Genomic DNA, 14,980 nt, shown 5'->3' with positions numbered 1-14,980 from the left:
GGTTTCAAGGGGCTCAAAACTATGATCATTTATATCTGAAAAAGGAGAAATATTTTCAAAAGCAATGTAGAACAAAAGTTGTTCAAAATAATGTTCTGAACAATATTAAACCAAAAATTTTGTTGTTAGTGGCCCCGGTAAGGGGTTAAAGGGTCGGCCCCTAAAACACATTTGTACATATATCTCGAGAACGGTTTACAATTCATGAACACTTGTAGAACAAGATATGTTTATATTAACGAGACATTTTATTTGATATCAAGAAAAAGGGGCTGGCCCCACAAATTAGGGGGTACAAGGGCTATTAAGTCTTTTTATGATAACTTTTTTCTAACCAATAATTTGATATTTATTATAAAGCAACAAAGCAGCTTTTATTCAGCTTAATTTAAAACTGAAATGAGTTTTAAAATCAGACGATGCATTACAGAGATATCGGGGTTTAAAAATTGATTTTTCCGGAAATTTTGTTTCCGCGTCCTTGGTTTAAAAAATAGCATAATGTTTATAGTAAAATTAACTCGTACTAAAAATAATTGTTAAGTCGTACTAAAACACATTCGGATTTTTTTGTTAAGTCGTTCTTGAAATCAAAAAGGTTTTTGTTAAATCGTACTTAAAATCATTCGGGTTTTGTAAAGTCGTACCAGGAATAATTCGATTTTTTTCATCTTTTTATTTTAGTTACTCTTGTTATTGGTTTAAGAGCTCTGCTTCTTACATGAACTACCAGCTTTACTTCCGACATTAACGGAAGACCCACTCGTTGCTTTGCAACGAGCTTTGCTCTAGTTCACATTTGTTATTTTCATTTTTCAACATATTTTATGATTAAAAAAATCTTTCACAAAAATATCTTTTCGACGGACCTTACATTTAATTCTATGTTGACCAAGAATTGTCGGTCAACATAAAAAATATTTCGACTTTTACCTTACAAAGGTTAAAGTTTGTACGTCTACATTACAATCAATTTTTAGTCCTCCAATTCAACGGAACCAACAGTTCAGCGAGCCGCGAGTTGTCGTTCGCTAGATAGCCAGTTCAGTGGGTCTTCTAAATACATGTACCAGTAGTGTAGAACATGCTGCCCTCTGCCTTGGGCAAGATTTCTACACTATCGTCCTGATGTATAGTCAATATATATGCTCTGAAATGACAACACTTTAGGCTGATATTTTGCAAACCATCCAGTAGAAAGATTCAAGCATTTCGTCTTATTTTTCGTTTATAGATTTTTCCCTTAACATTTCTACCTAAAACAGATATATCTAGAAGATGTAAGACTCTCTTTTTTGTCGTAAGATTTCATTATCTCTTTTGATTATTTATATTAATAGAAACATGTTTTAAATTTTAAAAAAACCTCCAAAAATATAAGACTTTCGAGAGTTCAAATTCATTGAAATTTTTTTCTTAGCAAAAAGTGACAAAACCTGATCGGAATTTGTTGTCCAACTTTTCTTTGCACCTCCGCCTCCTAAAGTGCGCGACTTTGTCTCAACTGTTATAAATGGAATTCATTTTTGGGGGATAGAATATTAATGTACTAGTACAGTTCTGGAACTTGAGATTCCTACACAGTGGCATAGACCTTTATAAGTGTCCGAGGGTGGTGTTTTATTTTTAGCGATTCTCACGGATAAACCAATCGGTACTAGATTTACCAATGCCCTTCACTATATGCTGATCACTGCTCCAAAAACACGGGCGATGGTGCAAATCCTTTTGGTTTAATATAAAATACAGTTTCGTATTTTAAAATTTTTTAAATTTAAATTTACAGTTTAAAGAGCTATAGTAGATTATAAAAAGAAGATGGGAGGGGGATAAGATAGTTCAAATAACCACCGAGTCATTTCAGACACAACAGGGTAGGCTGTTTAAATACTATCATAGTATGTATGACTTGGGCCACAATTTACGAACTTGTATTATTTTTGATATTTTTAATGTATAGTGGGTCATCTCTCCACGTTTTTGTTGATTGGAATCGGTTTGTTTTCCATCAGACCTTATTTAGACTATGAGAAAAATATGGAACACAGACCTGCTCTATAAAAGAAAAGGCATTGACACTATCTGGAGGTTTCGATACGTATACACCTATTTGAGTCAACATATTTCAAGTATTGAACATATCCAAGGTTAAAAATCAATGAAATGTTTAATATATTTTGTTTTGAATATTTTGAAAAATAAATATATCAGATTTATTCTAATTCATATTTTAATTTTTCAGTATTTTATCCGCCCGTGTATTGGTATTTACACACCTTATCAACATATCTTCTCATGCAAAATTTAAAACTACAAGCTCGTATATTCGGTTAAAATATATATTATAAATAAAATACGGAAAAAGTCAAAAGATAGTTTCGCCGAGAACGGATTTTTGTTTTTAAAAAAAAAAGAAGATATGATGGTTCTTAAATGCTTAGTTTCCCTACCGTCCTTTTAAAGGGCTTTTTATCCGCCTAATCCGCCTATATTCTTCATCAAAGCGTTGCTACTTTAAGAATTAAACATCACCATGACAACAAGATGTCATTTGTTTTGTAAGCTTTATTAGTAGATACAGGAATTACTATGTATACTTGATTTCAAGTGCTTTACATATGTAAATAGGATAATACCATTCAAACCAATAGATACAAAATCTACGTGCAATAAATCGAGAATAATTGACTTTGATTGGGAGAACTGCCATGTAAAATATATATTATCACTGTCAATTATAACAAAATAAGTCAAATATGCTAAAATAAATTTAACTTAATGATGAATAAGACCATTTTATTTACTAGTAATTAATGTTAAATAAAAAGTTTAAAAAAATCTCCAACTAAATGTTTGTTATTTTAGTAAAATTCAATTCTATTTAAACTGAAGACTTTAATAAAAAAAATTACCTATACGGTCATAAAACTTCAGTTAAAATTTTTTAACGTGATTAGCAGTGAAATCATTTTCACTTTATAAAATTTATCTATATACAATAATTAACATTTATAAGTTAAGACTAATGATATTGAACAGCCTACTGTTACGACCAACGACTGCTAAAATTCAAGGGAAGTAACTGTCAAAGGTTTAGTGAGCATGGCACATATGATATGTCGTTCTTGACTAAAACTAGAAAATAAAATCACCCATGTTCAGACACAATCAAACAACATTTGTATATATATAAAAAAATCATCTGATGATTTGTAAAAAACAAGAAATAATTACAAAAAAATATACATATATGGATTTACAAAAAATATCAAAAAACAATCATCATGCATATGTTTACATTACACAAGAAAAAAACATTTTTAGGAGCACAATGTGGTGTGCTAGATATGTGATGATCTTGGATGGATTAACTATAATTATCAAATGGAATGTCTCAATGGAATTATAGGAAAAAATAACGCTAACAATAAAAAAATTAATAGTTTCGAAAAATCTTGATTTTGTCAACATCTCCCGTTCCTTGTTCATACACCATCTTACATACTGAAGACACAAGTTAGAGAAACTATCTAAAGCTGACCATGAGATGAATACAACATCATTTTACATTTGTTACAAATTGCCCCGAAACCTTAGAAAGAGAAGATAAGTCAGAGTTCACAATCACAGGTGGAGGTAGGTATAGAAAACATTAGATAATAGCACTTGTTCACTGGTGAGGAGATACAGGTAACGGCCAGGTATCTCTTCTACACACAACATTAGACAATGCACTACCATCATAACTAATGAATATAATATTGACAATCACCATACAATGGTATCAGTCATTCCTGACAAAATTTACAAAAATAGAAATGAAAGAGTAAGATGCTTCTTTTTCCTAGCTTGTAAAGAAGCCTTTACCAGGAATACATTGGTTCGAATGTTGTAAACATGCTTGTTACTTTTGCTATCAGATGGAAGAATTCTGTGTTTGTATAAAGTATGACAGAGATTCGTTTGACTTGGAGTCAAATAATGGTGGAGGCAAGACTTAAAAACCCTAAAAATCTGAAGCCAACTACAAATTCTCTTCTCCCGTTGATGTCTACACAACACTACCACTACATTTAGTGAACAGCATTATTCATTGAAACATAAATGCCCATATCTGTTGGTCCTTGACTTTAACAAAAGGGGAAGACAGAAAATGTCTTGTATGCTATACACAGTCTAATCACGTATAATTATTGCACAATCATAGACCACTATTTTCAAATATCAATTTAACTCTCAAATATAACCACCCCCCTTCCCCTGAAATATGAACCCCTTTTCCCCATCTGTGGGTACTAACAGAAGACATAGAATCATCTTTCTACCGGTATCACACAGTGATTCTCTTAACAATCTAGCTGACAATTACATTGTCGCCATTTCTTCTCTCCAACATAAAGCTTTGTAACATACACTGTATAACAGAAAAATCAGGGTACTAATTATAATTATAGTTCTGCTATTAAATCAGTAGAAACAAGTCGTCCAATCATATAAGGAGAACCCCTGGTTATAAATCAATCCGGAATTAGTCACCGAGTAGCAGTTTGTGTACGTCTGACAAAATTAACAGGAGGAGGACACTGTAGCATATTTGTGTCTGCATAGATATTAGCTGAAGTCTTGGTTATCAGAATATATTGATCCGGCCAATCATATCCTCCCCTGATTCTGTCGACTTGTCCAACCCTCATTGGTCGGCCCTACAAAGCAATCAAATCAATCACCTTACTAGTATAAATCAAAATATCAAATTATAGGAATAGTTTGTATATAATAAGTCAGTGAATGCACTATCCTCATATATGATACTTCATGGTCAAAAGTATTAAGTTACACAATGAATCCATGAAATGGTATGTGTACAAAATAATGTGTTTACACTGTGACAGAATAAAGGACAAAATCCATATGAGAGTACATATACATACTAAAATTAAATGCCCATATTTATCGGAAAGGAAGAATCAAATTTGCCCCTCTACAGCTACTAATGGTACACATGTAAGAAACAAATTCCTCGATCAGAAACAGTAACAGATATTACTGGACTAACTCTGGTTTACCTGGATTACACGGCTGATCCGAACGCCGGCTGTTCCCTGGGAGCGACATCTCCGTCGTCCCCGTAGTCGTTCATCATCCGGTTGGAGTAGCCGTGGTTCTGGTAGTCTATCTCCTCCTTCTCCGACTTCGCTGTGTGCTCCTCGTCCAGTCCGTTATTTTCGTGTCCCCTGTACTTACGGCGGTCTTCCTCATCCCGGGGATGCTTTCTACGATGCTGTGAAAGAGAAAGTGATCAACTCTTTTAATGAATATAAGTTATATGGATTACCCCCCTTCAAGGTTGCGCAGGGGTGTATTTGTTTGGTCGATTGGAGAGCTTCAAGAGTAATCCTAATTTGCTCATTTGCAGTTTGGAGATCTCAGGAAGATCTACATTGTCTACTTTCCAAATAGCAGATACCCTGGACAAGTTCTGAAGGTAGCAAATGAATACAACTCTTGTTATACTCTTGGTGTCATCTTTTTCCAAAATGACCATTTAAAAATCCACAAATTGCTCATCTCTTCTTCATTATAGTGGTTCTTTTAATATGCTGAAATTGAACTCTCACAAATAAGACTTCTGAATTAGAGAGAGCTGCGTAAAATAAAGCCTTAAAACACCACTCTCATTTCCTCTGATCATTATTCGGAACAATTTTTCTTGTTACCGTATACAGGGAAATATTCGCCCCCATTTTAATTTCGCCCCTTTTGCCCTTGTTGTCAGCAGGCAAATTTAAGACTAGGCAAATAACATGGTATCTCTTTAGTACAGTGTACACAATCCTGTCTGGGCAAATTTAAGATGGGGCGAAACCATTTGCAAATGTAGAAGGACGAAAATAACATGGGGCGAAAATAACTCTGTATACTGTATCAATTAACATTTATGTTCAGTCATAAACTATGTTGGATCAACAAAGTTTAATTTCATTCTTATGCTCACAAAACTACTAGTTAAACTAGTGATATATTATATGCACCATGAGATCTAAGGGTTTAAGCATGCTGCTTCACATACAAAGATGACACTATCCATACTCTAAAATACAGGTACAGGTAATCGCTGTCCCTACTCTAAAATACAGGTACAGGTAACCACTGTCCATACTCTAAAATACAGGTACAGGTAATCGCTGTCCATACTCTAAAATACAGGTACAGGTTATTAAAAAACAACCAGGATTTGTTTTTTAATTTAATATTTTCTCTGGTGGAAAAATACATTCTCTTTTCCAATAATAACAAAACCATGAAGTCAACATTTTACATAAATATACAATATGTGGGAGACACACAAATCATGCACACTGCTTGATCAGTGAGAACAATAAGGGAATCGTTCTGAGATCGTAGCACCAATACTAGAATCAAAATCAAACTTGTTTTGATCTAATGCTCTCTAGTACACAAGACATACACACTGAATGCATTTTGTCATTTTGTTGGACATGAATTTGACAAAGGATGAAATACAAAGTAGATCATGAATGCGATGATAAATTACTATATATATTCTACATATTCAAGGGTCAAACAAGTACTGTTGAAGCAGAATATTCGTTGAGGATTCAATTATTTTCATTGGCAGTATAAATCAACAAAATAAAATCCATGACGAATTTATCACCCAATTATTAATGATTAATTACAAAGAGATTACAATATGACAAAATTCAATGCGCAACAAAATCTTATTTCATTTGAAAACAACGAAATTTTGATCTAACGAAAATTCTTCAGTATGTTAATCGTTGTACTTATTTGGACATGCATGGGATATCAAAGTTGGTGAAGGTCATTCATACAATAAAATCGAAAACTTCAAAAAGTATGTTAAAACTTCATGTAATAAGATAACTAAAAACCTTGTGGGCTGTAAAAAATAAATTCATACTGAATAACAAATGGACAAAATCATTTCATAGGAATAATTGATAAACAAGTGCATAAAGGAATGCCAAACTCGGGACAGAAACTCTAAACTGGACACAAAAATATATTTATCTACAAAACCTTTGCTAGGCATATTTCACCTCCAATATAAGTAAAATATATAATTTGTATCAAAAATACAATATACTTTGCTGTGTAGAAAATAAATTTTTTATTAAACTTTACAGAAATGTCAGGCCACGTGAGAATCATAACAAGTGTTTGAGCTTAGTTGAAGTTTTCATGGCGAGCCTTAACTGTTCTGCAGGGTGGAATTTAATCATAGGTTTCATGGCGAGCTATAATTGTTCTGCAGGGTGTATAGGATTTAATCTATAGAGGGTGATGTGTATAAACCGTATTCTGTTCTTTCTCCTGTATATTATCGATAAATATTCATCTCCAAGAAAATAAACTACATGTATGTGTATACATTTACTGGTATATGAACAAGCACTGAATCTTTTAAAATAATATTCTTGTTCAGTAAATTTAAAATGTAGCTCTGAATTTTCTCTAAAAAATATCAGAACATCTATTCAAATTTTTGATTTTCAGTATATTTAACAGCAAAATAATAATTTAAAAAATGTTATCAAAAGTGTTATATGTATAAACAAAGATAAATGTTTTGTTCAATTCTTTTTTTTCTACAAAATTTTTAACAAATTTAATTTTTATGAACTCACAAAAGGTGGGATTGCAGTGTTAACTAATTCATTTATTTGTTATTTTTAAGTTCATAAAACTGTAAACCACATGGCAAGTATCACAAGATCACACCTGCTTATAATAATATTCATGTACATACAGCTGACAAAGTAAAAAACAAAAATATGTATACCTCTGATGCTTGTTATAATATATAAAATATAAATCAAGTCACTATGGTCTGGAAGTTGTAACAACTTAAATAATCCTGATTAATTTAACAATTACGGTCTGCATAGTACTACATGTAGAATAGGTAAAAATATTTGTGCCAATTTTTTTTCAATATTTTTTTAGAAATATTGATTACTGTAAATTATACCTTGATACATGCATTGTATATTTAAATTCATGACATGAAAAACTTTGACAATAATGTTGGCATAGAAAAATAGATCCTGATTTTGGAATTTCTAACACAACCAGGGATTATCTTTTCAAATGAAAAAGATAAAAACTTCTACATCACAGAAAATGAAAATAAAAATCTCGACACCAATTTTTGTTTTGGTCCAAGACCCAACATGTGTATCTTATATAAGATACAGAAAAGTATGAAAAGGCAGTATAGGTCTACGGAGTACAAATGCTGCACCATGCATTAACAAGACAACATGCAGATAAATCTACTGTTATGATGATAAGTCTATATTGTAGTGGACAGATATATGCTGGCTACTGCATTTCAACATTCTGCATAAAACACAGTAAAAATCCTGAGCCAGTCGTTCAGATTTTTCCCTTATGCAAAGTAAACTTACAGTAAAAGTTCGTAACAATAAATATTTTCAAAGACTTTGGTCGCGCGAGTTGAACTAAACGGGACTTTTACACAGCGCTGCCGCCGAACGATACACTTGCGTACTCTGTGCTGCTTGGTTCATGTCGAGGGCGGGGCTTGGGTTTGACCTTGGTCCCCGGAGGCTGGGTCGCTATGTCAAGGTCAGCATAGTGAAGCTCTCTGCGTGGCTCCTGAGTGGTTCCATTCACTCTGTGGTCGTCCTCTTCTCTCTGTGGAGACCAAAATGGAGATATGAATCACTAAAGCATGGCAGACTGCCTTGTCCCTATCACCATTTCAAAAATCACACACAAAAATGGCTTTACTTTCAAAATTTTAAAATAGATAAAAATTTGCTTGTTACAAATAAATTAAGCACTATTATTAAAACAAGCCATCATGATTATTAATTTTCTGGATAAAGTCATCTGCCATGCGAATTTAGATTCATTCATTCCATTTGGTCATGCTGTGACTCATGCAGACTTATACATGTACAGAATTTATTGATTTGAAGAATGATATATAATAAGACAAAAACACAATAACATCTGCGTGTCTGGACTTACTAATATATGTCCAGCATGCAGATATTTTATATTCTCTTTATACACACACTATAAGGTTCCTGTACACACACAGAGGAATGATAAATGGACAGCTTGTAGCACTCAGATATTGACATACTATGAATATATACCGTACTATATGTACATGTACATTGATTGAATAAAGGTAATTGTATATATATTGTATACTCTACATTTTCACGCCTCTGTTTTATACAAATTATTTTTTTAAATTAAGTGTTTAACCCTGATACATCAGGCACAGCAAAATCCAAAAACCAAAAAAAAAAATAAACAAAAGTAAAAGAAAATGAACAATACTGAAAACATGCAGTTTCCTGCATGTTGTTTAATTACTACTAATTAGGGTGACTCATGGCGTGTTATGTGAGCATATCACCAGCATTAACAATCTGTTTACAGTACATAGCCTACCTCCTCAAGCAATTCCTGGGGTTTAAAACATCACACTCATTAAATTTACTTTCAAATTCATTTCTTCCACACTAATCTGGTACAATGTAAACAGATTAAACTCATGCTGAATAATTAATTAATAATCACCAAAATTCTTTTCTGATTAAGCATTAAAAAATACTACTGTAACAAAACCTATTTACAAACTGTAATATATATATCTTTAAAAATCATAAATAAAAAAAAATGACTTGCCATAATTAGGAAACAACATGCTTTGAATCATCTTGGATAAAATAATTAAGAAAATGGATTGTTTCTATTGATTACTTATGATGAGGTCAAAGGTCAGTTTACCTGTCTTTCATGTGGTGGGTTGTCTTTGACGGGAACACTGTAAACTGGTCCCTCCGGGTTAGCTGGTCCATTGTACCTACAACAGTAACATGAATTTAATCAACCCATTCAGAGCCCCTCTGCTGTTTACCTATATCTAACTGTAGAATTATGAAGAAATTTTTGTTTCAGACTTAATCTATTTGAAAGATATCCTGTGTTAAAGAATTTTAGTTATGTTTGTTGCTTGAGAAAAAAGAAAAGGGCAATTTTTCATCCTCAAGGAAAAAAAAATGAAATTTCTGACAGTAACTTTTAAAGCAAGAAAGATGAAAATAAGACTGAGCTTTGATGAATTATAATGATCCTGGAAAGTTTATCATAATGAGGATAATTAACTCACCCTGGCACATCTTCCTTCGTTCTGTCTGTAAAACAAACAAAAACAGTTTTTTTAACACACTAATCATGGTTTTTACTTTCTGAGCATAAAACCCCCCAAATACTTGGTAATGTGAAAAATCACGTCTTTAGCGTCTGTGTACAATTAACAGAATGTGTATTTTCAACATTCCTCTAAAACAATTCTCTGCTCATTTTCTGTTTGGTGAGTAACATAGGAAAGCACAAAGATACACAGAGATACAAGTTATAATGGCAACACTGGTTAAAATATGAAAATCGACATTGGTTACTTCTTCTTGTTAGATTTATATAAATAATTCCTTTATACAAGAAACGTAAATTAAGATTATTTCCTATATACAAGAAACCTTTAAGATTATTTCCTTTATATGATGAGCATCTTCATATAATTTCCATAAAACATTATTCATGTACAATGATATGATTTCTGCAATACATAAAATGTCCATGGACAAGGTAAATTCATATTATTTCTATTAATAAAACATCTATAATTTCTTCACAAATATCGGAAAAGAAAAATATGAAAACACATATATTTTCTGTTTAAAGATTGGTATTTTAGGTATCAACATTTAAAGCATGCATATTTTTCGATCATTCTGGCAATCAGAGAAAGAGTAGGGTCATTAAATATTGAACAGGAGATCATGTTGACTGTGAGAGAATCAATATCTAGTTGACAGATTTGCATACCCAGGGTAAATCTAGAGCTTTAGAAAACTGATCTTCATTGCAAACAAGGGTATATGCCAAGTGGTATGCTGGTACATGTACATAGTGTGTTGGTTTGTAGTCTTTTTTTTTTTTTACTCTGATCTTGAATTGCAAACCAGTTTTTCAATAAACACACCAACAAACCATCTACAATATACATGTACCGGTGATACATAGTGAGGGGAATGTTGGTGTGTTTATCTGTATGGTCATAAGTTGTATCTGAATACAGAATTACAAGCTTTCACTCAAGTATATGTATTGAGTGATATATGTTATGTGGTATGTCGATCTATAGAATAAAGTCATAGTTACCATCTATGGGTGGAGGAGTGGCTAAGGAAGATAATGAAGAAATAAATCACATTACCAAAGCTTTAACTCAGCAAATTCAGTCTAATCATTGTGTCAATATGAAAAAGAACACTGTATTCTGGGTAATTTTCGCCCTTCTACATTTACAAGCAGTTTTGCCCTGTCTTGAATTCTTTGAGACACAGTTGTGTTTAAAAAAAGATATGAGACTTTGGAATTTGCCAAGTCATAACTTTATCCGTTGATAGCAAGGGCGAAAGGGGTGAAAATAAAATGGGAGCAAATATTTTCCTGTACACAGTAGTACTTCAATTAAAATGTTTTACAAGAAGGTTGGAAAATAAAACTAATGTGAAACCTTCTAAGCCCTAAATAATGCCTCCAGTTTTCTGAGCTGACCATCACATTAAGCTGACAGTAAAATCATGTCAAGGTCAAAGGACAAAGCTAAACAGTTCATGGGCAAAGTGTATACAAAAATGTAGCTAGCTCAAGGTCAAAGGGTAGTTTTATTTAAAATATTGTACTTACAAGATTCTCCATCGGATTTTCTCCGCAAGACGAGGAAGTAGACAAGGAGGATAATCAGTATGAGAGCCGCCAGGCCTCCGATCACACCTCCGGCAATGATACCAGCGTCTGAGGTATCTGTAACCATGGAAACGAGGGATATGTTATTTGATAATAACGCATATCAACATCAATGACTTGATATTGTGCAAAGAAAGAAACAGTTTAGGCATGTCATTTTTATGAGATCGCTTTAAAATTCAAAACATACTTCCCAATAATTTCATTTCTATTAACAACCCTTTCCATAATACTTACCATCTGCTGTACGAGGGTTGGTGTTTCCAGATCCTTCTGTAGGAGGGAAGAGAAAAGGAGGGTTTTGAATAACTCATGCCACTATTATGGTACAGTTTAATATAAAAAACAGTCACATTAATATATGAACACTTACAATAAATAATGATACCATTTATTGTATTAACGTCTACAATGTTACATGTACCAGGTACTCTTAAGGTAAAACTTAAATTGATTCAATATTACCAGGAATATTACAAAGATAATTAAGTGTCATCAATATCTAAACTTACTTCCTTGTAACCATCCAAACTCTATATTATACAAGACTCGTAACAATTTATCAGAAATTTGCTTGTGGTCACAATATAAATACTTCTTTCTTGGAAATGGTCATTGTTAAAAATTTCCATTTTCAGTGGGATCTAAAGATATAGGAGTTAAACTAAAGCAAAATCATCTTCCCATTGAGCTGATGGTTTACAACAATTCTTTCTAATTGACTTTCTTGTCTTCTAACCAATGATAAAAAAGATTTTTAAGGTAAGAAGCTGACCATGCAATTCAGTTGTTAAAGACAGGTGTGACACTCATTTGGGGTTCTGACAAGGTGCATTCCTCTAACTATTATGATTTAACAATGAATCCAACAGTAGCAGTTACATACATGTATATAGTTAGATTTATTAGTAATGGTGACATCTTCATCCTGCACACCTATTTACAAACCCATGCATAATAGTTGAACCCCGGCACGCTTCTTTTAACATGCAGTTCCCATTCAATAATATATATATCCACCAACGGCCTCTGCTCTCCCATTAAATCGAGCAATATTGGCATTTTGACAATTAAAGACTTCTTATATACTGTCCTCACAACAAACATTGGCCAAAGGTTCTACGTACATGTACAGTACCGATCAGATCCAACCTAACACCAGAGTAAACCCCAACTAAACCCTGGGGTTATATTATTTCTAAAATACTAGAGTAAAGCCAGTAATTCCTACCCTCCCTTTGTATATTCTGAATACACATTTAGCGTCTGCTTTCAGGGATATACTTCTGTCTGGGTTTACTCTCTGTGTCCACTTTGGGTTTACTCTGGGTCCACTCTAGTAAACCCGAAGTAAACCCAGAGTAAACCTAGAAAGTAAACCCAGGGTTTAGTTGGGGTTTACTTTCTGTTAGGTTGGGTCTGATCGGTACTGTATGTGTTCTCTTCATTTGTGTTTTTAATGAATATACAATATATTTTCTGAGACAGTTTCCCCGCAAATTTCAACTGCATGGAGAATCAAACTCAAACCTCTTTGAGATATGATCCAATTGAAACAATGTATATAGTGACTCTAATGTATTGAGACTTGGAGGCCAGAGCTTGCACTTTGATAAGCTGTAGGTCAAATGACAATCAACTTAATCACAGACATTTATCATCACGGTCTCTGGCCCAATGAATCCTATATGTAGATCTTACCAATCATCAATATTCATCAGGTATTAAACTTTATAATAAAAGTTAACATAAATTATGTAATATTTTATCATCATGTACCCGGTACCTGTAATAATTATTGAAGTGTCCACTTTATCAATTTTAAACTTTGAGTACTAAAAGCAATTAAAGTTATAATATGCCCATCTGGTGGACTTAATTCTCAGAATTCATTATTAAACAGTGCATATTATTTGTTAAAATATAATTACCAGTGAGGGTAATATATAAAGGAAGAACTTGAGTTATAGCATTCATTTTTCCATGTAATGAGTTTTACATATTAACTTAATGTGATATCATGTTATCAAAATTTATGTGATAATTATATAAGATTCTAAGTAACAGCTCATATACACTTAATAGACAAGTATTAAACAGTTAAAGATGACACACAGATGATGAAGCCATGCACAACTACTAATCTAAGTCTAAAATGATAATGTTAATTGAGTTAGCCTGTGTTAGGAAACTCAGCAGTTTAAAAAGCAATGACAAAAAAGTAGGGAAAAAAAAGAGGAGTGTTTCAATGAAAAACAAAAAAGGACTTACCAGTTGATGTTTCTAAAATGGGTGTGAAATAAAGATAAGTGAGAATGGACCAAATCAGACATAAGGTCATTAAGGGGCTCTAACTTTAATCATGCATGACAGGGAGTGGGCAAGTCTCCCAGAATGCTTCTGTCTACCAGTACTTCAACTCTGATAACACTTTCAATAAAGAGCTAGTCACCATACTTAAAGTTGGGCTGATAAAAAGAAATACCATGATACAATCAGGGACATATGGTCAGTGAAATGATCTAAACTAGTCTAAAGACTAAGATTAGTCAAGGAGTGATGCTTCTGAACAAGCATATATTTACGGTATTAAGTAATGCTGAGATTTGTCTTTTTAATAAGTTATTTTTTAGACAATAACACATTTTCATCCTTGCCTTTTATTTAAGAACAGTAATTAAATTATAATCTAAGACAGCACTTAGAAAGTGAACACTTGATTTTCCTTCCTCTATTTTAGGAGTTCATGTTCAATGTATGTCTTTGGCACGCCAAATTCACAAAAATGAGATAATCATAATATCAGAGTCATTAAACTAGGTTTAATAGTTGTAAACCATAGTTTACAGACAGAAAACAATAGTTAATGTTGTTAATCTATATTTCACATCTGTAAACCATAGTTATTGCAATCATCTTTGTTTCAGAAGTGTAAAACTATAAATAACACTGAAAACAATTATTTGCGATTGCAAAACATAGTTTATCTGATAAAATAAAGTTTCACGATTGTGAAACTATGATTAACAACACTAAACTAAAGTTAACGAATGTAAACTATAGTTTATATACAGATGTGAATCCATATTTATCAGCAAAATCTATTGTTAACATTATTTGCTGACAGATAAAC

General features: G+C 32.6%; 1 protein-coding gene across 1 annotated transcript in view; it reads right to left on the bottom strand.

Annotated features, from left to right (window-relative positions):
- Positions 1-2,547: 2,547 nt before the first annotated feature.
- LOC136269696 (uncharacterized) overlaps positions 2,548-14,980 on the bottom strand; it is a 96,849-nt gene continuing 84,416 nt past the window's right edge. Inside the window, exons 5-11 of the mRNA XM_066077520.1 lie at positions 12,085-12,120; positions 11,788-11,904; positions 11,257-11,277; positions 10,202-10,226; positions 9,820-9,895; positions 5,067-5,281; positions 2,548-4,703 (exon numbers count right to left, since the gene is read on the bottom strand). Coding sequence (XP_065933592.1) covers positions 5,072-5,281; positions 9,820-9,895; positions 10,202-10,226; positions 11,257-11,277; positions 11,788-11,904; positions 12,085-12,120 — 485 coding nt within the window. The 3' untranslated portion in view covers positions 2,548-4,703; positions 5,067-5,071. The remainder of the gene's footprint in view (positions 4,704-5,066; positions 5,282-9,819; positions 9,896-10,201; positions 10,227-11,256; positions 11,278-11,787; positions 11,905-12,084; positions 12,121-14,980) is intronic.

Source organism: Magallana gigas, chromosome 2 (genome assembly GCF_963853765.1).
Source record: "Magallana gigas chromosome 2, xbMagGiga1.1, whole genome shotgun sequence".
In the NCBI taxonomy this organism is placed as follows: domain Eukaryota; kingdom Metazoa; phylum Mollusca; class Bivalvia; order Ostreida; family Ostreidae; genus Magallana; species Magallana gigas.
This window is presented reverse-complemented; position numbering and strand designations above follow the sequence as displayed.